The sequence below is a fragment of the Scyliorhinus torazame genome, chromosome 9, assembly GCF_047496885.1.
Source record: "Scyliorhinus torazame isolate Kashiwa2021f chromosome 9, sScyTor2.1, whole genome shotgun sequence".
NCBI classification, from domain to species: Eukaryota; Metazoa; Chordata; class Chondrichthyes; order Carcharhiniformes; family Scyliorhinidae; genus Scyliorhinus; species Scyliorhinus torazame.
In genome coordinates this window covers 149944490-149968679 of record NC_092715.1, presented here as the reverse complement: position 1 = coordinate 149968679, position 24190 = coordinate 149944490, and the positions used below count along the sequence as shown (strand labels likewise).

At 45.6% G+C, this 24190-nt stretch overlaps 1 protein-coding gene across 5 annotated transcripts in view; it reads right to left on the bottom strand.

The window, feature by feature from the left end:
- Positions 1-24190, bottom strand: part of vps13a (vacuolar protein sorting 13 homolog A) — a 753359-nt gene that overhangs the window by 406764 nt on the left and 322405 nt on the right. For 4 of the 5 annotated variants that reach the window (XM_072516625.1, XM_072516626.1, XM_072516628.1 and 1 more), the window contains exons 30-35: positions 20759-20875; positions 9590-9693; positions 7676-7843; positions 7214-7509; positions 5585-5732; positions 3565-3700 (exon numbers count right to left, since the gene is read on the bottom strand). In XM_072516625.1, the coding sequence (XP_072372726.1) occupies positions 3565-3700; positions 5585-5732; positions 7214-7509; positions 7676-7843; positions 9590-9693; positions 20759-20875 (969 nt within the window). The remainder of the gene's footprint in view (positions 1-3564; positions 3701-5584; positions 5733-7213; positions 7510-7675; positions 7844-9589; positions 9694-20758; positions 20876-24190) is intronic. The other variant, XM_072516627.1, reaches the window with a different exon arrangement.

The following is a 24190-nucleotide window of genomic DNA, read 5'->3' as shown; positions in this document are numbered from 1 at the left end:
GGGGCACTGATGCTCATGGAGGTCCCTTCATTAATCGGAAGGGGTTCCAGTCCCTCAAAGTCTGGGACCACTGGTTGCACACAGTGCACATCTGCATCCGCTATCCAGGCAGTGTGCACATACAGGGGTATCATCTGTGATTGTGGCTGATGACGCCTATCTGGCAGTCTCCAACCAATGCGGAGAACCACTATAATGACGTCCAAGTCATGCAACCAGGGGCATCATCGAACGGTGCATCATCGTGAAGCGCGGTTCAGGTACCTGGACCACACTGGAGGGGCCTACCAGTACAGCCCTGGGAGAGTCTCCCGCATCGTGGTAGTCTCCTGCGTCCTCCGCAACATGTGCAGCAGAGGGGCAACATGCTGGAGGAGAAGGTGGAAGAACGCCATGCTCTGTCCAATAGGGAGAATATAGAGGAGGGCCAAGTTGGGCAGAACATGGGGTCTGGCCAGGCACAGGAGGCCACACACAATGTGTGCATATAGGTTGGCCAACTAGGGGGCCTGGCCATCAACAGTCCAACAGTCCCATCCTACCCCTTCATACCACTCCCCCTTTTGACACCCACCCTCCTTCCTGCACCCCAACCCGCACACCACAGCATCTCTACCCCACCTCCGAGTTTCCCACCAGCTGCATCACAGGGTGTTGGCCCTGGGTCAGCAGAATCAGCGGGTCTGGCCCATGGGGTGGTGGAGGATGATGACTACTTGCTTTGGGGGCTCACATGGTTGTCCCATGCTGACCACCAGCTCTGACCAGGTCCAATGCATTCTGACAGTGAGGGGCAGCAGGTCAGGCTGGCATCCTCCGGTCTTGCACCGCTTTCTCCTGTGGGGACAGATAATGCACAGTGTTACACACTGAAAAGATACCACCCCAGAGAGTGATGCCAAGATTCACAGATGCAGAGCTGGAGATATTGCTGGATGCCATGGAGGAGAAGCAGGACACCCTGTTCCCCGGGGTGGAAAAACAGCTACCACCCGCCAATGTCAACCGAGCCTGGACATAGGTGGCAGAGGCCTTGAGCGGGTGGGCCCCACCGGAAACAGTGCCGGCAGTCTGCAGCTGATGGCCTGAGTGTGCAGGGTCCGGCCATGGCGGGCGGTATGGGTGTTAGCATGTGGTGCAGGGTTGGATGCAAGGGATGTCGGTGGGTGAGATCTGATCGCCCTCCAGGGAGGTGCAGGTGCGCGATGGGGGTGTGTGGGACGGGGTTGATGCCGGGGGCACGGAGATGGTGACTCACCATGTCTGGCATGGGGGTGTTGGCCGTCCTAACAGTGCACTGCCTACTGGTGATTCACTCGGGCTGCGCAGAGGAGGATGTGCAGCTTTTTCCGGCAGTGCTGCCCAGTCCTTCCGGTGGGGCCCACTCACTCCAGGCCTCTGCCACCTATACCCAGGCTCGGTTGACATCAGCGGGTGGTAGCTGCCTTCCCACCCCAGGGAACAGGGTGTCCCGCCTCTCCTCCATGGCATCCAGCAATATCTCCAGCTCCGCATCTGTGAATCACGGCATCGCTCTCTGGGGTGTCATCTTTTCAGCTAGAATGAGTGTGTGGGGGGAGTGGAGTGATCGTATGCAGCTCCAGCTAGTCAGGCTCTCCAATGCAATTCCCGACTGCAGAAATTCTGAAGGGAGTTGGAATTGCACTGGTTCCACGTGGCGTGAGTGCTGGCCCATTAGCATGTCCTGAATTGCTCCGTGACTGGCGATGCCATTAGGACCACGGAACATCCGCCATTCAGCCCGGCATCACCACAGTCTCTCAAATGGAGAATCCCGCCAACTATATTGCAATATTCACAGCTACTCCAATCTCACTTTCACATACATAAAATCCCACCAGCCCTCAAACCAGTCCCAGCTGTTTGCCCTTGATGGCCTCTGGTAACTGTGAAATCGGCTCCTTCGGGGCCGCGGCTTCAGCTTCAGAATCCGTTGCACCCGGTCCAATTCCGGAGCGTTGAAGACTTCATCCCCTGCCATCAACGGAGAGAACATTTCTGAACCCCCCCCCGCCCCCGGCAAGCCTACCACTCTGACCTGTTCTCTAGATCTTCAACTTTGGCATCAGGCCCTTATTCTTGTCAGCTCCCAAAGAAACAAGCTGATCTTGTGCCTCGACAAGGCTCCTCCACCCCCTTCACGTCTCCCCTTGCTCCTTCACAGCCTTGACCGCCTTGCCCAACTGCTCCCGCATCAAGCCCAACGCCTCCTCAATGATGGCTCTTTAATCTCATTCCCTTGTCGCTCAAACGGACTATCCATCTGCTTGCCCGATTTCTTCAATTTCTGCACCATCACCCCCGCCAGGGTCTTTAACATGATGGGTACAGCTGCCTCTGCCATCATTTCTCCTCCAGATTCCTTTGTCAGACTACCAACCAGGGGTTTCTTTCCCCTGGCCTTTTTCACCAAGGTTTTGATAATCCTCTGTCGCCTTTCCGTTCTCCACACCAACAAACTGGGTTAGAACCCATGCTCCGCAACCCCCCAAAAAAACAGGCAGGAGAGGGGGTACAAGATAGAAAATGATGAAAACTCAGAACATACCTGGAAAAATTAGATTGTTTTTAAGGTGTTAGAGGAGATTGAACAGAAGGTCTGTGATAGTGTGGAAGGCAGAAGAACTTAAATGACCAAGAGTTGATGTTACAAGGCAAGCAAAAAAAAGCAAAAGGACCATGATCTTATGAAATGATAGAACGGAGTTGATGGGCTGAATGGCCTGCTCCTCATTCATATGTTTGTATATATAATCAAATAGGAAACAAAAAAGTGAAAGACAGAAACATGAACAGCTTCCATCAGCAGGGGGCAGCACGGTAGCATAGTGATTAGCACAATTGCTTCACAGCTCCAGGGTCCCAGGTTCGATTCCCGGCTTGGGTCACTGTCTGTGCGGAGTCTGCACGTTCTCCTCATGTGTGCGTGGGTTTCCTCCGAGTGCTCCGGTTTCCTCCCACAATCCAAAGATGTGCAGGTTAGGTGGATTGGCCACGCTAAATTGCCCTTAAGTGTCCAAAATTGCCTTTAGTGTTGGGTGGGGTTACTGGGTTATGGGGATAGGGTGGAGGTGTGCGGTTGGGAAGGGTGCTCTTTCCAAGAGCCGGTGCAGACTCGATGGGCCGAATGGCCTCCTTCTGCACTGTAAATTCTATGAATCATCTGTAAACCAAAAGGAAGAAAAATGAAACAAAATGAGGAGAGCAAAAAAGTGGCTATCTGGAACTGTTCCACGCAGAATCGAGTCCAGAAGGCTGTAAAGCACCCGATCAGGGGATGAGGTGCTGTTCCACAAGCTTATGTTGAGTTTCGTTTGGACAGTGAAGGAGGCCAAGGTCAGAGAGGGAAATAAGTGGAAAATTAATAATTATCCAGCTTTTAAGCTATGTAATTGACAAAATATAAACTGCTTTTCTGAAAATCTAGTTTTTAATGTACTCATCTGTATAAAGGAAACATTTTATTTATTTTATTCACAAGTATTCGAACCATGAGATAATAAATAAATAACTTCAATGTCACCATAAAAAGAAGTCACAAACCTGCAGAAATTTGTGAAGGGCCTGAACGGTTTCCATTGTCATCAGTTTGTACAGGCGCTGCTTCAACTGAATTATCACCCAAATTTTCATTTAGAGTTTTCAATATAATGACCAGATCATCTTGGCTGAGCACAACCTACAAAAGCATCAAGATAATACAACTGAATAATAATATTTGTTGCTTCAAATTAATCAACACCATATGTGCGCAAAACTTAGAGGCACAATTAGTTTATGAATACTGATACTTTGAAAGCAAAAATACCTCTGCATTAGTTGAATAAAACATGGATAAGAGTGGTAGGAAGGTTTTTTTTTCATGCAAGTCTCAAACAGAGAATAAAATGAATGCAGAATGACTTCTGAAGAACCATCATGATCTTAGAATATACTAGTGAACAATTTGATCAAATGGGCATTGGATAGATTTATATGATCGTATGCCAATTTTAATAAATTATTGGGAAGTTCACAATAAAAATAAATCACACAATACATTATACTTCTTTTCCAGATAATGGCAGCATTTTCTATTTCTTAAGGAAAGTAATTAAAATGTAGTGTGAGGAATCCGCAATACTAGCAAGGGCTGGAAACTCCAGTTCCCAGTGGACCTTGGGTTTTCCGCACACACATCAGCAGTAGAATCGTCACATATGCATAGTTCAGGTGTTACATTTTCGGGTCGCCTGTACATGCGCTGGTCAAACAATGGCTGCACAGGCGCAGTTCGTGTTTGTTCCATTTTTGTAGGAAATAAAAGGAGCACCTCATGACTTAAAATTCACTCTAGCTTGAAAAATACTCACCAGGACTTACTCACCAGTCAGCTGCAGTCTTTGTAAACTCCCGGCTCCCCTCACGCTCTTTGAGGACAGGTAGGAAATAAAAGGAGTACCTCACTCTCTCCTCACCAAACTCTCTCAGTCACAAAACTCCCACTTTAGAACTCTAATGCAGCCCAAAGTCAGCACTTTAAGATGGCTCACTTTTATACTGTCTGACTTTTGCCTCTGAAAACTTTCTTTATGCCAGTTATCTCATTAACAAGTTACAGCTGCAAGCGGAGCCCGAGTGAACTCTGTTTAAAGCTGCTCATAACTCACCTTTTTCCAACCCAAACAGCAAGTTGGAGTGTTGTGTGTCCAATCACAGTTTGCCTACTAGTTCACATGGGACTGGTTTGTGTTGCAGAGCGAGGCCAACAGCACGGGTTCAATTCCTGTACCGGCTGATGTTATTCATGAAGGCCCCACCCTTCTCAACCTTGTACCTTGCCTGAGGTGTGGTGATCCTCAGGTTAAATAATCACCAGTCAGCTCTTCCCCTCAAAGGGGAAAGCTGCCTATGGTCATCTGGGACTGTGGCGACTTTATTTTCTACTTACCCTAAAATACTAGAATATGTAAATGGTGTTATCTTTCCAAAGTTGTATGTATCTGTACATTTGGGGTGAAGGGATAGTATGATTTGACTCATTTACTCGTGTTTGTATTGAAACCTTTCCAACCTTTTTGTCCAATGAAATATAGTTCATTGATATTGTTTAATAAATGTTTTATTCTTTTGTTAAAAGTTCATCAGTAGACTCCTGTGAATTTGTTTAGCTCCTGACCTCCATGGTTTCTAAAAAAAAATAGAAGTTCGAACCTATCAAGCCAGTTTTGACTCTGAGATCTGACTTGCTCAGGATCAACTGAGAACATAACAATAGCAACAGGTACTCTTGTCCGTTTATCTAACACCAAGACTTGGCCCAATATAAAGCAGTTTAGAAAACAGTTTGGTAACATTATTTAGAATCAGAATATATATAATTTTTAAAATAACCATCAAAATTGTGGAACTCAAGAATGGGAAGGGGAGTAGGAAAAAAGTTCATAATTAAGACAGCAAATTGTGTGAAGTATTTAAGGGATGGGGTGTTTGTTAACATTTGGAAATATAACTGGGGGTAACATCAATGCTTGATGCTATTGTGAAATCTAATTAAAACATCAGTTTGAAAAGATGCACTTACATGCAGAGGTTTCAGAGTTGCAAGAATTTTAACATCAGGAACTTCATGGTACCAAGCAGCAGCCAAATTACGTTCAACGACAACTTCCAGATTAACAGGCTGAAGCAATAAGATTTCAGACCGAAAAGCTCCATCCTCAAATATTGTCCTGGTGAAATGAAAGTGGTCCTGATTTGTAATATCAATTAAATGTTATGGCTCCACTTGCTGTAAATAAAGTATGTAGAATATAAAATGCTAGCAGAGAAAAACCTGAAACATTAAAAGCTAAAATATTATCTTACCATGTTTTTTAGGTCAGATATACCGTTTTCTAAACGAGAATAAATGTGAAGTACCACAAATCCATTTGGTCTTCAATAGGAGGTGGTGACATAGTGGCATTGTCACTGGACTAGTAATCCAGGATAATGATCTGGGGACCCAGGTTCGAATCCCATCACGGCAGGTGATGGAATTTAAACTCAATAAAATATCTGGAATTAAAGTCTAATGATGACCATGAAACCATTATTGATGTTATTCCATATACCTTTAGTTCTCATTTTGTGCAGTAACTTTTGGTAGCACCTTGCCTGGAAATCCAAGTACACCACATCCACAGGTTCCTCTTTATTCACATTGCTTGTAACTTCCTCAAAGAACTCCAATAAATTAGTCAAACATGATCTCCCTTTCACAAACCTTGTTGACTCTGCTTGATTGCTTTGACATTTTGTAAGTGCCCCGCTATATCCTCATTAATAGTAGATTCCAGCAATTTCCCCAAGACAGATGTTAGGCTAATTGGTGTGTAGTTTTCGGTTCTCTATCTCCTTCCTTTCTTGAATAGAGGAATCACATTTGATATTTTCCAATCAGATGTGACCGTTTCAGAATCTAGGGAATTTTGGAATATTGAAACCAGTGCATCAACTATGTCGGCAGCCCCTTCTTTTAAGTCCCCAGGATGAAGCCCTCAGGACCTCGGGACTTGTAAGCTTTTAGTGCTAATGATTTTCTCAATATCCTTTCCCTGGTGAATATATATATATTTCTTTTTAAAGTTCCTCCCTCTCTTTCACCTCCTGATTCACAATTATTTCTGGGATGTTATTTGTATTGTCTACATTGAAGACAAGAGACAAAATATCTGATCAAGTCATCCACCATTTCCATATTGTCCATTGGGGCAGCACGGTAGCATAGTGGTTAGCACAGTTGCTTCACAGCTACAGGGTCCCAGGTTCGATTCCTGGCTTGGGTCACGGAGTCTGCACGTTCTCCCAGTGTGTGCATGGGTTTCCTCCGGGTGCTCCAGTTTCCTCCCACAATCCAAAGATGTGTGGGTTAGGTGGCTTGGCCATGCTAAATTGCCCTTAGTGAACAAAAAGGTTACGTGGGGATAGGGTGGAGGTGTGGGCTTGGGTGTGTGCACTTTCCAAGGCCAGAGCAAACTTGATGGGCCGAATGGCCTCCTTCAGCACTGTAAATTCTATGATTATTTTCTGTGATTATTACCCCAACTCACTCTTTAGAGGACCAACTTAGCCCTTTTTACAAGTTATGATATTCAAGCATTTAAGAGCAGTCATGTATGCATGATTTATATTTTCATATTAGTTAGGAAAATCTATAACATTTTCATACCTGTACAGCTTAAGCTCACGTAATGAAACTTTCATGGAGTCAATTATAGGTGGTACATCCTTGTAATCTTTTTGTTTAATAATTGAGAAACTGTTCCGAATAATGATAAAACCAAAATCTGCAACAATAACATTTTTTGACACAGGGGATTGAGGCACAACAACAACAGGCGCTTTGATGTAAATGTCAAGTGCCATTCTGGTGCTCCGTTCTGAAAGATCCTTCACACCAGATGCTGCTTGGACTGTTGCTTCTGTGATAGCTTCGCTGGCAGCTTGGAAAACGTTTAAGAAAGCCTAAAAAAAACACATTGTTACTAACATAAGCTAAGTGCATAGTACGGAAAACTGCAGTATTCCAGGCATGAAATACACTTGCAATGAAAATACAAAGTTTGATTAAACACCTGAAAGTATGATTCAAATTCTGAACATATTTTATTAAATGTAAAAACTTCCTCACCAACAATGAAGACACAAACTTCTTTACAAAGATGACCTGGATACAGCCAACTGTCAATTTAATGTAACTATCCACAACATCCATATTGGTATAGGCAGCACCTCCTGTGGCATCCACATGAGAAATCATTTTAAAACTGAAGACCTCTTTTCCATGAATGGATACAGCCTTTAAAATAAAAATTAACATTTTAATAAAGCAAAAGTTATACATGAAGTCCCCACTTAAAAGTTCTGGTTGTATTCTTGAACATTGTGATTTAAGTGGAACGAATTTAACGGAATCACAGGTTTCCATAGAAATCAAAGTTAAAGTCAGAGTTAGGGAACGGGATTCTCCACTCCCACGCCGAAGTGGCCGCTCCGTCGTGAACACCGGCGAGGTTCACGACGGCGCGGAACGGCCCCGGTCCCGGCCGATTCAGGCCCTGACAATGGGCCAGTATCGGGGCCGCGTCATCTACATGCGCCAGGCCTTGTTGCCCGCGTAAAAGCGACGCCGCATAGGTGACGCGGCCGGCGCCGCATAACGGACGTCATCCGCGCATGCGTGGTTGCCGTCCTCTCTAAATCCGCCCCGCAAGAAGATGGGGGACGGATCTTGCGGGGCCGCGGAAGGAAGGAGGTCCTCCTTCAGAGAGGACGGCCCGACGATCGGTGGGCACCGATTGCGGGCCACCCCACATTCCAGGTGAAGCCCAGTGCAGGATCCCCTCTCGCCCCCCCACTGGCCTTCCCCCCCCGCCCCCCCAGGGTTCACGCACCACCCACGACTGCAGCGACAAGGTGTGGACGGCGCCGGGGGGAACCCGCCATTTTGGCCTGGCCGCTCGGCCCATCCGGGCCTCAGAATAGCGGGGGTGCCGGAGAATCGCCATTTTCGGTGTCTCCGGCGATTCTCCGGCCTGCGAAACTCGACCGGGCCGTTCCCGCCGCTTGGGAGAATCGCGGGAGGGCGTCGGACCGGCGTCCCCGGAAATTTTGCCGGCCCAGGCGATTCTCCCAACCGGCGTGGGAGTGGAGAATCGCGCCCAGGTTTCTTTAGATATTACTTACTCAGAAAAAACAATGTATGAATTGAAATACTGTACCATATATGTGCAACATGTACTTTCCTAGCTAAAATAATCTGCAAAGTAAAATACACTAAATATAGAAGAAATGCAATACTGTACAATGTAAAATGTTTAAAAGAATTACAATCCACTCGCCTACAAACAATACTTTTAAGTTGACCAGGCTCCATCTAGTGGCAGAAGTTGCAGGTAGCAGCTGAAGTCTTGGCTACCTGCACAGACCAACATCCGCCAATAGATGGAGCCCAGGACTTCAGTGCAAGTTCAGGGCTTTAGTGCAAGTTCAAGTAGTGGAGTCAGCAACAGGAGGCAGGTGTGGGGCAGCAAAAACAGACCCTGGGGACGAAGATAAGAACAGCCAAGAGGCAAGGGATGGAGGCGGAACTGGGAGGCAACACTGGGATGTAAGGCCAAGTGGAAGCAAGGCCAGGAAGCAAAGCTGGGCAGAGGCAAGGCCGGGTGGAGGCAAGAAGGGCAGCAAGAGAGAGGGATTGGCGGCAAGAGCGGAAGCGTTGCAGAAAAGGTCATGTGAGCAGGAAGGCCAAGAAAATGACTAACGACATTAAAGTGAAACAACGTTAAATGGATATCGTGATACCACTTCATTACTGACATGTTAAGTGAAATGCTAAGTGAGTCAATGTTAAGTGAGGATTTACTATATAAATATAGAAGGAAATGTGTAAGCAGATACTGTTTTCTGATAAAGGTTTATTACGGAGAGAGGAAGCAATGGTTAATGATGAACTGAAGTATGATAATCTAACATCCAGACATCCCAATAATGCAGAGGATGGATGAAAGCGTACTGTGTTTTAATGCAGAATCTTTAGAAATACCTTCTTGAATAATGCATCTTCATTGGAATCCAAAACAACAATATTCTTCAGCTTTGTGGTCACTTCTGATAAGGTCTTCCTCAAAACCACCTCAACATCAAGGCCTATCCAATTAGAACACATGAATGTTGAAATCTGACACACAAAAGGATAATTACCAAAGCAGCTGGTACTCACCACAGCCTGCACAAAATCCAAAACTCTATCCTACACATTTGTTACTTCCTCCTCTTGAATTATTCTGCCCATGCACAAAAGATGTGGCATTGCCTTAAATTTCCATTCTAACCATTGCCATCTGCAATCAACTCTTACACCAAAATCCAAATTTAATCATGCTATGATTCTTTCTCCTTCCAATCTCCATCTTGTACTTGCTCTTGCAAGGAATCGTCAAAAGAAATTTCACGTACTTTGATAATAAAAATGGAAAATGCTGGAAAAACCCAGGTCACGCAGCATTTGTGCAGAGAGAAACCGAGTTGGCGGTTTGAGTCCATATGACTTTTCTTCAAGTTTATCCTTAACTGTTCAATACAGGATTATTTCTCTCTCTCTCTCTATCTCTAAGCACCTCCCAGCCCCTCAAACAAAGGTTCTCTGCTGAAGTTCCCAGACTTGATTCAATCAGCTTTATCTTGGCTGTTTGATTGCCCACTCATGTTTATACAAAAGAACATAGCCATGCTATTGATATGCACGTAATCTCCCATTGACGGACAAAGAGGCCATTAGACTCTAATGGGCTAATAGCTGGCAAGAGAAGAGTGTCTCTAAGAACAATGGATCTGGGGCATCCTGCCTATTCCCACAAACAAGATTAAGTCTGACTGGGACAATGTAACTCGGCCAGGTGGGGCGTATCCTTCTGACTCTGTGCGGGGCAGTTTTTTTTGTCCCCAAGTCTGTTTAACCCCTAAATTACCTGCTACATTGGGGTCTCATTTCTGAACCCAATTTCCCAATATCTGCCTCGCATAGCACAACTACAGCAACCTAAATATAATGTGTAGTAATGTTACATTGCAAAACTTAAAATAGCATCATCCAGACGGATGTGACATGTGAACTGGGAAATTGGAATACAGTACTGATCGGTGGGGGTGGGGAATGTAGTCAAGATAGCTATAGGAGGCAAGTTTGTCATGGTCGGTTTGGTTTAAGGAACATTGCTGAAGCACAGGAGGGAGATCTTTATTTTGTTCTAGATTTAAACTATATCTGATCTGGAAGTATTGGCAGCGGACATGAGTGCAAATACAGGAAAATAGGTCACTGAGCAACTTGAGCTTGTTGTGTCAACGAATGAGATCGTGGCTGATCTGCAACCTAATTTCATATACCCACTGTTGCTCTATATTCCATAATACCTTCACAAAACCTTTAAAATTCTGAATAATACAGCATTAATTGCCATTTGTGTAAAAGAGTTCAAAACTTCTACCATCCTTTGCATATAGAAGTCTTCACTAGATCTGGCTCTAGTTTTATAGATTATCTCATCCTCATGCTGTCGCTGCCCGCTTCCCCCGGCCCCGCCACCACCTTACATTCCATACCCACCCCGACCCCAACATGCAGAAATACTTTTGCTTTTCTTATGGGCCAGGGTTTAGAGAACCATAGAGTTCACCTGACCCACAACTTTGAATAGAGTTTGGTTATGAGGAGGACAAGGGCCCACTTTACAGGTGTGATGCAACAGAGAACTAAAAGTATTTTAAAACAAAAATAATGTTCATTCTATGAATCCAGTTAACATTTTATAAACCCACAGTAAACATCCTACCAACTACCAAAACTGATAACCCCCCAAAAAGATACAGTACTCTATCGGTAACCCTTAATAACTTTCTAAACAACATCCATAAGTCAAAACCCCCCTTTTTAACAAAGACAGTAGGTTTGCATTCCTTACAGAAACAGGTATTACTTTGAAATAATCAAGTGATCTGGAGACATTCTTTAGATTGCAGAGAGTGCGATCAATACACATCTGCTTTGTTTGAATGCAGCTCTCCAACTGAAAGCGAAACTAAACACAGAGCCAAAAAGAGCTTCCACTCCACCCACACAATGACTTCACTGTAGCCATTTAATAAAGCACACTTTTCTTAAAGGGACATTCACATGACACTTCGCTCCATCGACTCTACTGCTCCCCTTTATATCTTCAACTTAGGTCAAATCTAACTTTCTATATATCAGATAAGACAACTTAAGACAACCCAATTTTGCTCCTCTTATTTTAACCCTTAAGAGCCCACTTTGGTAAATTACACAGCACTTTCTCCAAGGCAATATCACTTTCCTGAGGTTGGTGGCCAGAATATTTAGTATTCCAGCTGTGACCTAAACAGGATTTTACACAGCTGTAATATAGTTCTACCTCTTGTACTGTCACCTACTAGATATAAAAGAATTGAAGAGTTAGGAAGGACTGGAATGGTGTAGAGAGATGAGTTCCTCTTCATCCACAAAAAGTCTCATGTGGTCAGCATGTCAAATTGTCTCTCCCAATCAAACTCCTAATGCACAGCTTCATGTGCTGAACCATGTATAGATTTGTGGGCAGACGTATGCAAGCAAGTCTCTGGTGTCTCAAAAGCACAACATCTGAGCATATTAGACTTGTCAGCCTTGCTTGGCAGTCTACCTAGGAGAAGGATACCTCAGATTTTTAAAGCCCGATTTATGATCCAAAAAGTAAAATCTTTGTCACCTGACAGGGTGGTGATGTGGAAACAGATGAGCTCTCCAGCTAGTTTAGTGCTTCATCTAGGAGAGGGACAACTTAAAACCTCCATCCTGTCAGCTGCTACATTTGTAGTACACCAATATAACATTAGCTGCCTCAGGCAAGTGTGCGACACTGGCTCTGCATGAATCTCACCCACTTAAACATCCTCTATGTGTAGGTTTTTCAGCAACCGTCAATCACATAATAAACCACCAAGCCCTGTGGCAATAAGGAAGTATCAACGGGGACAGGTAGAGGATGCTACTGGCAGTCCTGTGTCAGAATCCTGCACCCAAATGGCCTTAGAATGATGATTGCTTGCCAGAGATCAGGGCAGCTACGGAATTTGTATTCTCCCATAGCAACCGTGCAAACCTTCTAGGCACACAACTGTCCAATCAGGGACTTACACTGGCTCCTAATTAAGCAACACCACTACAAGTCAAATTATACAGAAGAGCTGCAAACAAAGTCACCCTCAAAATCCCCCCAAAAGCTAGGCAAAATTCAATCATGGGGTTGACCAATGGAGACCAGGGAAAACTGAGGGAGTGACAAAATCTGTGAGAACACAGGAAAGAAATAGTTTGTGGTTGAAGGAACAACAGAGAAATGAGTGGCAGCACATAATGCAGAAAGGTTGAAAAATAACTTTCTTATCGCAAACAGATGGAACCTTAATCAGCCTCAGCCTGGGGCACCCACACAGAACCAAGAGTTGGATTGTTTGGTGTACCAAGGGACGGAATAGCTGACAGACTCCCCTGACACCCACACTGCAGTTGCTGATCACTGTCTCCTGGTGCCTGTGTTGAATTGGCCAGCTTCAGAGCCAGCCATAACATTCCAGTTTCAGTGTTCGAAGAACCACAGTCAGAAGCATCCCAGTCATAAAGAGGCAGAAACAAGGTCCAAAGGCTGAACTGGCAGAGGGGGCAGAAGAGGATTCTAGGATAAGTCAACTCAGTCATCTCGTATGTATGGTGGGTAGCCGAAGAACCCCTCCAGTGACAAACAGGAGGAACTTCATCCAGCAGAGGCGGCAGAAGAGGATTCTGGGAGAGGTCAACTCAGTCACTTCGACTGGACTGGGGGTAGCTGAAGAACTGGTGTCAAGGAGCGGTTAAGCCCGAAACACTACATTAGTGTTTCCTTCCCTTCCTCCTCTTCTAACCCCAAAAAAAGGCAGTGAGGAAGAAGGCTATCACAGCCAGCAAGTATGTGATTGGCCAGTGACTGGAGTTAGGAGTTAAACTATAAAGTAGGATCTCAAGGGTAGTGGATAAAAGCAAGTTCCTGTGGATGCTGGAATCTGAAACCAAAAGAGAAAACGCTGGAAGATCTCAGCAGGTCTGGCAGCATCTGTAGGGAGAGAAAAGAGCGAATGTTTCGAGTCCAGGTGACCCTTTGTGAAAGCTGTGACTGAGGTCTTGGGAGTTTGTGGACGGGGCAGGTTAGTACAAAATTTGTCTCTTTTAGACTTACTGTCAGGCCGAGGTTCTCAGAGACTTTGGCAAAGTGTCAATAAGCATCTAGATGTCCTCCTCAGTATGCGCTGTGAAAACACAGTTTTCATTAAACAGGAACCTTTGACAAGGGTCAGCTGGACTCAAAACTTTAGCTCTTTTCTCTCCCTACTGATGCTGTCAGACCTGCTGAGATTTTCCAGCATTTTCTCTTTAGACCTCAAAGATAGTAATCTCAAGATTGCTATGTGCCACGTGCTAGTCAAGAGTAGGGATGGCAGGATAGCGAAGATGAATAAGTGGTTGAGGGATGGTGCAAGAAATTAAAATGAAAATCGCTTATTGCCACAAGTAGGCTTCAAATGAAGTTACTGTGAAAAGCCCCTAGTCGCCACATTCCGGCACCTGTTCGGGGAGGCTGGTACGGGAAGAGGGAGCGATTCAATGTCCTGGGACATTCATTGGAACCGGTTCTGAGGGAGGTGGGACCAGTACAAAACGGGCAGTCTGCACCTGGCCAGAACCGGAACCAATGCCCTATGGGGAGTATTTGCTGTTGGGGAGGGTTTAAACTAATATGACTGGGGGAGGAGGAGTACCGATGCAGGAAATTGGAGGGAAGTAAGGTGGGGGCAGAAAGAAAAGGCAGTAAAGGGAAAAGTGGAAGGCAGAGAAACTAAAGACAAAAATCAAAAAGGGGGCCATATTACATCATAATTCTAAAACAGCAATAAATATTTTTTTAAAAGCCTGAAGGCCCCATGTCTCAATGCGAGGAGCATTTGTAATAAGGTTGATGAATTAACTGCACAGACAATCATTAATGGATATGATGTAATTGGGATCATGGAGACCTGGCTCCAGGGTGAACAAGGATGGGAACTCAACATGAGGTATTCAATATTCAGGAAAGACAGAAGGAAAGGAAAGGGAGGTGGGTCAGCAATGCTGGTTAAAGAGGAGATTAACACAATAATGAGGAAGGGCATTAGCCTGGAATCTGTATGGATGGAGCTGCGGAACACCAAAGGGCAAAAAACATTCGTGGGAGTTGTGCACAGACCACCAAACAGTAGTTGTGATGTTCGGGATGGCATAAAACAGGATATTAGAGGTGCGTGCAGTAAGGGTACAGCAGTTATTATGGGTGACTTCAACCTGCATATTGATTGGGCTAATCAAACTGATAGCAATGCGATGGAGGAGGATTTCCTTGAATGTATAAGGGATGGTTTTCTCAACCAATATGTCGAAGAACCAATTAAAGAGCAGGCCATCCTAGACTGGATATTGTGCAATGAGAGGGGATCAATTAGCAACGTTATGGTCCGAGATCCTTTCGGGAAGAGTGACCAGAATATGGTAGAATTCTTTATCAAGATGGAGAGTGACACGGTTAAATCTGAGACTAGAGTCCTGAACTTAAAGAAAGCTAACTTTGATGATATGAGAAGTGCATTGGCTAGGATAAGCTGGAAAAGGATACGTAAGAGGTTGATGGTGGATAGGCAATGGCAGACATTTAAAGAACACATGGATAAAGTTCAACAATTGCACATCTCTGTCTGGCGCAAGAGTAAGACGGGGAAGGTGGCGCAACCATGGTTAACAAGGGAAATCAAGGATAGTCTTAAAGTCAAAGAGGAGGCATATAAATTGGCCAGAAACCGTATGCCACCACCATCAAAGACTTCATCAGCAAATGTGTGGACGACTGTGTGCCAAGGAAAACAGTATGTACGTTCCCCAACCGGAAACCATAGCTCAATCACGACATTGACTCCCTACTGAAGGACAGGTCTGAGGCGTTCAAGTCAGGCGACCCTGACCTATACAAGAAATCCAGGTATGACCTCCGCAAAGCAATCCGAGATGCCAAGAGAGAATATCACACCAAGCTAGAGTCACAGACTAGCAATCGAAGCTGGAAATTAAGATTTGGTTCAACATCAATTCCTTACTAAACCAAAGAGATGAGAGAATCCATTATCAGAAATCAAGGCCAGCATTCTATTAACTTCTTAGATTATTTTCTATACCTGGACATGTCATTTTAATGATCTCTGTATCTGGACCCCAAAATGTCTTTGGACCTACATGGTTTCTAGTTTTTAATCACTTACATGTACTTTGTTCTATCCTTGTTAATTCTAAAGCGGATAATCTCACATTGGCCGACTATGAAATCCACTTGCCACAGTTTCTTTCATTCAATTAGTTTGTCAATATCTCTTGTAATTCCATGCTTATACCTACACTGCTTACAACACCACCTGGGGGGATTCTCCATCGGCTGACACTGGATACGCGATTTGCAACTGTGTGGAGAATCAGTCCTGCGTCAAAATCGTGGCGGGCGCCGGGTTCACACCAAATCGCAATTCTCCGGTGCCTCGACAGCGGTGCAATGCATTCCACTCCGCATGTATAGTAAACATTGTTTACATATCATTAGAGGGCCTGACCCAGTATTCTGTGGGGCCTCCGCAATCCTCCGCTTCCGCCGGGGGGATTCCCGACGGCGAGGTTCACTTGTGCTTTTAACAGTCGGGAAACAGTGCCGAGGCTGATGAGGAAGAGAGGAGGTGGAAATGTAGAGTTGCGACTGTGCGCTTCTGGTCACGACACTGGGGGGAACGGGCCATAGGGAGTCCCAACAGGATCGGGGGTCGAGGCATAGACCACCATTGCCATGGCCTGCAACGCAGCGATCTTGCTGCGCACCCCACTGACAACGCACCTTGGCCCGTGGTTCTGCAGAGTGAGACCGGCCGTATGGGTGCCCCAACCCCACCTGGTGCCGGGCATCGATGGGGCCAGGGGTCCAGAGATGGGGGAGGGAAGGGGGAGGGGGATATGCTTGGGCAGAGTGCCAACCGGGGCCACCATGTAGCTCGTTGGACCTGGTTGGGCACTGGCTACGCACCATGCTACCATGTCTGCCTTTCACCCCCTGCAGCCAATGGATGTTGGAACTCAACCAGCACTAGTGGCCTTCCTCCTAGTCGCCACAGCCCCGAGAGATGCACTGAGGCTGCACGAGATGGAGCTCAACAAGCACGGTAGCATTGTGGATAGTACAATTGCTTCACAGCTCCAGGGTCCCAGGTTCGATTCCGGCTTGGGTCACTGTCTGTGCGGAGTCTGCACGTTCTCCCCGTGTCTGCGTGGGTTTCCTCCGGGTGCTCCGGTTTCCTCCCACAGTCCAAAGATTTGCAGGTTAGGTGGATTGGCCATGATAAATTTCCCTTAGTGTCCAAAATTGCCCTTAGTGTTGGGTGGAGGTGTTGACTTGGGTAGGGTGCTCTTTCCAAGAGCCGGTGCAGACTCGATGGGCCGAATGGCTTCCTTCTGCACTGTAAATTCTATGATATGATTAACGGGGAATGGCTGTAGGAGTGGTGCCTGCCCCAAGGAACAGAACGCAGCCAGTGAAGATGGACAGCTGGTTGCTTAACAGCCGCCACCCCCACCTGCAAGCCCTCCGTGATTCCCACCTGTCTCACTACAGGGAGTGGGCCCTGGGTTGGCAGCAACAGCAGGTCTGGCTCATGGGATGGAGGATGATGACCAGCTGCTCTGGGATGAGCTCTGGTGCTCCTCATCATTTGACAATGTCTGCCTCCTGCTCACGGTAGCATTATTCACCGTCCAACTGGATGATCCCTGCATGCGAGTTGGCCATTCCATCACGCAATCCCATCAAAGCCCTGGAGTGGCCGAGGTTTGGGGAGGTGGGGTAATGACAGGGAAACAACACCGGAAAAGTGAGCACTGTTTGGACTGCGGTACCCAAAGGCCCCTGCCGCCCGACTACAGCCTGCCCAGACAAGTCCACCTCTCATACCCTTATGACAGAGTACCAAGACAGATTGCACCATTCTGCACAGGTGTGAACAAATATATGCAGGTTTGTGCCCTAGCCTCCAACGCTATACTGTGCCCTGCACCCGTGCCAATTTAACTGGTGTCTACTTATCTGGCCTTACTGGCCCTAACGCTACATCGAGGTGGATCACCAGGTGGTACATCAGGAGTGGAGGCAGCCTGCTGTGATTCCAGCCCTGTGACCTGGGTCCCCTTTGGCGGCTGTCTTCTGAGGCGACCTAGCCTGGATGGGCCCCGTCTGCTACTCCGGTGTCCCATGTGGCCTTGTGCCACCCTGTTCTGCCCACTGTGCATGTGATATGTGATGTGCCAGCGAAAGGAGGGGGGGGGGGGGGGGTGGAGTCCAAGCTGCTGTGGTGTTTTGGCACTTCCCCGCAGGAGTCACCTGCACAGGCCCCTTCACCATCTCCTCCCTTGGGGTACCCCGGGCTACACCTTAGGAAGGGGGTGTGAGCGGAGCAAAACCCTCTGGTTCCCCTGCCACTTGTCACTGCCAGTCCGGAGACCTGCCCCGTCTCAATCATGGTCTGCATGCTCGTGCCCATGGAGCACAGGTATCACCTCCATCTGTGTCTGCGTGACACCACGCTGCGACTGTGCCATCACCCTCTGGGTTTGTGCCACATCAGCCAGTGCCTGGACAATGCCGCTGACGCCCTCAGCCATGGTCTGCTGTGACTGGCCCGCTCTCTGAAGTGTCGCTGCAATGTCCAGGTGGCTCTGTTACGTGGTTGCCTGCGTTAGGGCAGCCCTGTCCTTGGCCTCGGCCAGATTGCCCAGGCCTTGGAAATGTTGACCCATGGTTGAAACTTTTGCCTCCAAGGCCTCCATCGCAGACGTTACTTGTGTGGTATTGGCCTGGGTGATATGCATGGTCGGCACCACCTCCTGCACCTGCATGCAGGTGGACTCCTCCAACTGCACCTGCGGTGCTGGATGCTTGCCGACAACTCCCTGGCTCTGTGACTGCATCTCCACAATTGATGGAACCGTCCATTCCAGAAACCAGAAACCTGTCTGGCCAACAGGTAGTTCCTGGGCTCAGCCCACCCTCTGATTGTCCGCCCCCTCGGGAGTACCTACCTCCACCTGCTATGGTTCGCACCAGATAGTGCCCCACGAGCATCTTCACTAAAGTGCCAACCGAGGTGGGTGTCTCTGGGATGTTGGAGACAGCAGTGACGGAAAGTCAGCATCTTTCCCACACTCGGCCTCCAGGTATCTCAGACTGTCGGTCGAGGGCTCCCGTCCGTGTCGGTCTCAACGTCATCACTGGTCGACACACTGGGTTCTGGTTGTGGCTGGGGACACCAGAAGGGCCCGCGCCATCACCAGCAGCTCCTACACCGTGGACCTGGGGGAGATGGGTGATGGTGGAGCCACAGTAAGGTTCTGCTGCAGTAAGGGACAGTATTTGTGCCGGCATGTGGTGTAGCGTGAGGATTCGGTCACCCTCATGGTGGTTTGTGGGTGGGGAGGGGATGTTACGGGTGTGTGGGATGGGAGCTCTTACTAGGGGCACAGAGCGGCCTACTCACTCTGGCCACCCTGAGGACGTCGTGCAGATTTTGACGGCTGGTAGCCTCCTTCCCACCCCGGGGTACTGGGTCGCCTGCTTTCTCCACGGCATCCAGCAGCTTGTACTGTTCTGCGTCGATAAATCTTGGTGCCTTTAGTCTTGCTGCCATCTTGTTGGCTGGGATGAGTGTGTGTGTGGGGAGTGATGGGCGTATATGCGACTGCAGCTCATCAGCCTGCTGAGTGTCAATCCCAAACCGGCCAATCCTGAACTGTGTGTATCATTGGAATCAACCGTGTTCCACGTAGTGCCGGTGCTTGCCCCTTAATGGTCATTGAATTGGTCCACTAGGATGCCAGTTTTCCTGTCGTAGAAGTCCACTACGTCAACACTCAGTCTCAGGAACGGAGAATCCGGCTCCCTATCTGTGAAACATAGAAAACAGAAACAGGAGGAGAGCATTCGGCTCTTCAAGCCTGTTCCGCTGTTCATTATGATCATGGCTGATCATCAAGTTCAATACCGTGATTCCGCCGCCGCCCCCCCCCCCCCCCACTCCCATATCCCTTGAACCCGAATTCCTTCTTGAAATTACACAATGGAATTTGGATACGTGGCTTTTATTCTATTATCTAAATTGTTACTAAATTCAGTGAAAATTTGAAGCCCCAACACAAATCATTGAAGAATACAAGCCACATATTGGCAGTTAGAATACTTGCCAATTATCCATACTCTAGTCTCCTGCTCTTCAGCCGATTTGCAAAACAGGCCAATAATTTGCCTTCAATTCCATAGGTTTCAACTGTAGCTAAGAATTTATGAGCTTATTTATTAAAGAAATTTTGGAAGCTCACAAAAATCACATCCATAGACAATCACTCATTTAATATTTTCATCACTTTTCTTCAAAAAATTTCAATTAGGTTCATCAGATCTACCCTTGACAAATCCAAGCTGGCTCACTCTGATCAGCTTAAATTTTCAAAGTGTTCGGTCACCTTATCTTTAATGATAGGCCTGTGTAATTTCTCACTAAATGGTCTATAATTCCCAGTTTTCCTCTCCCATCTTAAATAGCAGAGTGACACGTGCAAGAGTAACCCACATTGCTCCCGACCTGTCTCTTTTTCCGAATATAAAATTGTAAAACAGCATTGTGTTGATTTTGATATTCCTTGCAAGTTTCATCTCATACTTGTACGAGTCAGAAAAAAATGTTGTCAACTTTTACTATTCATTAATCAGTTTCCCAGTACTTTGTTTTCTTCACCATTTATAAAACCTACAAACTGACCCGAGGAATTTTAATATTGCTAAACGATTTGATGAGTATTAACTCCCACAACCTAAAGCAGAATCTTAAGCTACAATTTTTTAAATAAGTTCACATTGTAAATAAAATTTACAACATAATGTATATTTGGCACTCTCTGTTGGGGAGAAGCCTGCCTTTATTCATAAATGACACAGAAAAAATTCTGCATTTACTATACAAACATTATCTTAAGGACAAATACAAGCCAGATGTAGTATAAGGTGAATACTACACTTACCTTCAATGCTTACTTCTGCAATTTTTTTTGTCTGATCACAGATGAAAACTCTCAGAAGTGCCAGCTCTGCAACTACATGAAGTTTGATCACATCTTCGAACTTCGATTTCTTAGAAGCTAAAAGGAGTTAAAAAAAAGTACTTGTATAATTAAAACTAAATATAAATCAGCCCAAAAAATAGAGGCAGATTATCTGCTGAGCAGATATCATTGTGTCAGCTCCTACACCATGTGAAAGTCTGTTTATCTGTGCAAGTGTGTGTATGTGAGAGAGAGAGATTGGGGGGGGGGGGGGGGGGGGGGGGAGAGAGAAAGAGAGTGAGTGAGTGAGTGAATGAATGAATGAATGAATGATGTGCATTCTCCACTCACCAGAGATGCGCAAGTATATCACATTCACATATACAGAGAAGATGGAGACTGTGTGAGGCTTTGCCCATTTAGATGCATCCCTCTGAGATATCTAATTCTGGCCTTTTTTTGTGCATTCTCAATCACATTTGCTCCACCCTTGGTGGCCATGCCTTTAGCATAATCAAGTTCTGGAATTCCCTTCTTCTACCTCATTTCCCTCCTTTACGATTTTTCTTAAAACCTAACTTCTTTTATCTGTGAAGCTCAGTTATCATACTTTGTTTTTGTTTTGATCTTGTGGATTCATTATATTTATATCGTATGTTTAATGCAAGTTGTTTTTCCTGTATAATCAACATGTGGATCTGATTTTTCCAGAACATGTCAAGCTAGGTGAAACACTCAAAATAATGTAACTACTTGCTGTACCTGCATGTTTGCTTTCAGTGACTGGTGTACAAGGACACCCATGTCCCTGTGCACATCAACATTTCCCGAACTATCACTTTTAAAATAATACTCTGCTGTTCCATTTGTCCTTCCAAAGTGGATAACTTCATATTTATTCACCTTATACTACATCTGGCTTGTATTTGTCCTCTTACTTAACTTGTCTAAATTGCCTTGAAACCTCTACCATGCTCCTCACCATTCGCATTTCCACCAAGTTTTGTGTCTTCAGAAAACAAGAAATATTATTTTTGATTTCCTGATCGAAATCAGTGATGTATATTATGAATAACTGGGACTCTAGCACTGATCCTTGTGTGACCCCACTAGTCACCACCTGCCACTCAGAAAATGGCCCATTTATTCCCAACTCAGCTAGCAGACAGGAAACAAATTCTCAATCCATGCCATTATATTACCCTGAATCCCATGTGCTTTAATTTTGCATTCTCCATCTTTAATGTGGGACTTTATCAAAAGGTTTCTGAAAATCCAAATACACCACATCCACAGGTTCACCCTCATCTATTCTACTAGTTACATCCTCAATAAACTCCAGGAGGTACATCAGTATTCCCTGTCATAAATCCATGTTGACTTAGTCTATTGTTATTATTATTCTAATTCCACTCATATTTTCTAAGTATACTGTAATCATATCCTTTTCAACAATGTTTTCAAACATTTTCCCCCTGGACCCATTTTTACCAACCAGCTGACCTTCGGAACCCATGCCGGCCGATATTCATGACCCACGCCGGCTGGCCTTCGCCACACACCATTTTCTCTTTAATGCGACAGGTGAGCCTGCTTGGTCCTCACGTTCTGACTCCAATCAGGCTCACAGGAAAAGAGGGCAAAGCGCATATCAGGTGCAGAGTTCAGCCAGTACCTTTGTGCAGTCTTCATCTTTGCGAGGACGGAAAGTCCAACCTTACACATCTAGGTCATTGTGAAGGGAAAAAGCAACAAAATTCTTGGATACTCCTCAGAGACGCTACTCCAGAATGCTGAAAGCCTCATTGACTTGCAATGTGTTTTTAATTTGCTGTCACAGGCGAGGTGCAGACATTCAGTCTCTTCATTTGGGTCAGCTATAATTTAATTATTTACTCTGGGGTCTCAAACTCCAAAGGATTTTTAACCCATTGCTTCTCTCTCAAAATCTGAAACCTCTGCTCTGGAAAGTAGCAACAAAAACTGTTGATCAGCGCACCCAGGTGCGACTGAATAAAGCTTGCCAGTCTATTGACAGCCCCCTTACTAACACTGTTTCCTTTGATTTGTCATAGAAGTATGGGGAATATGTAGTAGTCTAGGCTTTGTATTCGCACTGGCCAAACTTTCAATGACTTTTGGAAAGCATCTATTTCTTCACAGTGCCGAAAGCAATCATGATCCTTCCCTTGCAATTTGAGGTTCAGTTCATTTAGAATTGAAAAGATGCCTGCAAGGTAAGACATAGCTGGCATCCAAGTTTCATCAGCAAACGAATCAGCCAGAGGGGACGATATCTCAAGGAGAGAAGCCTGGATTTGATACCTTTGTTTGTAAACTCTTGACAAGCACCCGACCCCTCGACAGTCAATGCACTTCTGTGTGGAACAATAAATGTGTGTGCTCAGCCCCCATATCGGACCACCAAGCCTCAAACAAACCTGGTATTGAGTGCACTGCATTTAATGAATTTCACAACTTTCACTATTCCTCCCAATACCACTTCAAAGATCGGATGGAATTATTTTCGATGCCAATGCCTCGTGCTGAATAAAAAATGATTCCAAGCAATGTCCTGACCAGCAGCCTCCTTAATCCTTATTATAACTCCACTGTTTTCCCCAGGTATGTTGGCTGTCCCATCGCTTGTGATTTTCCTGCAATAAATCCAGTCGCGCCTCACTTTCCAACCACGTCACTGCTTCTTAAATCTCTGTCCAAGTCTTATTGGTTGATAAAGTCAGGCAGCACAGCAAATCCTCAACAAATTCATTGTGCCAAACATGCCTAATGTAAACGAGCAAGATTGCACAATCTGAAACATCATGAGAATTCATGTGCTGACTTTAAACGAGAATTAAGCTGAGCTTCTAAATTGATATCACAAATTCAGCGAGCCATTGTGTTATCACTAAGTGGTATGCATTTCAGTTTTTCAGCTAACCTCTCACCTAGGACCATACAAACTACGTCTTTTGATGCAGGGAGAATTAATCTCTCTGCTACAGTGTGGGGTATTTTCTCTTTAGCTTCATGGTAAGCTGCCATGTAAGAGGCTAATTGTACTTTGTCATTTAATATAACATTTCTGCTAAGGACTTCAGCTGATGATTTTAAGTTCTCGCTGCATCCTTTGAAAAAAAATCACGATCTATGTCCTCAAACTCACCATGCTTAGTCTTCAAATGCCTTTGAAGTTTTGAGGGTTTTAAACTTTTCATTTGCCAGTACTTCCCTCCATATAACACACATGGGTTTGCATCCTGATTTGTATTGGCACAATTAATGAAGCATACCTTAAGAAATCATTTTTATACTGTGGCACGGTAGCACAGTGGTTAGCACTGTTGCTTCACAGCATCAGGGTCCCAGGTTTGATACCAATTTGGGTCAATGTCTGTGCGGAGTCTG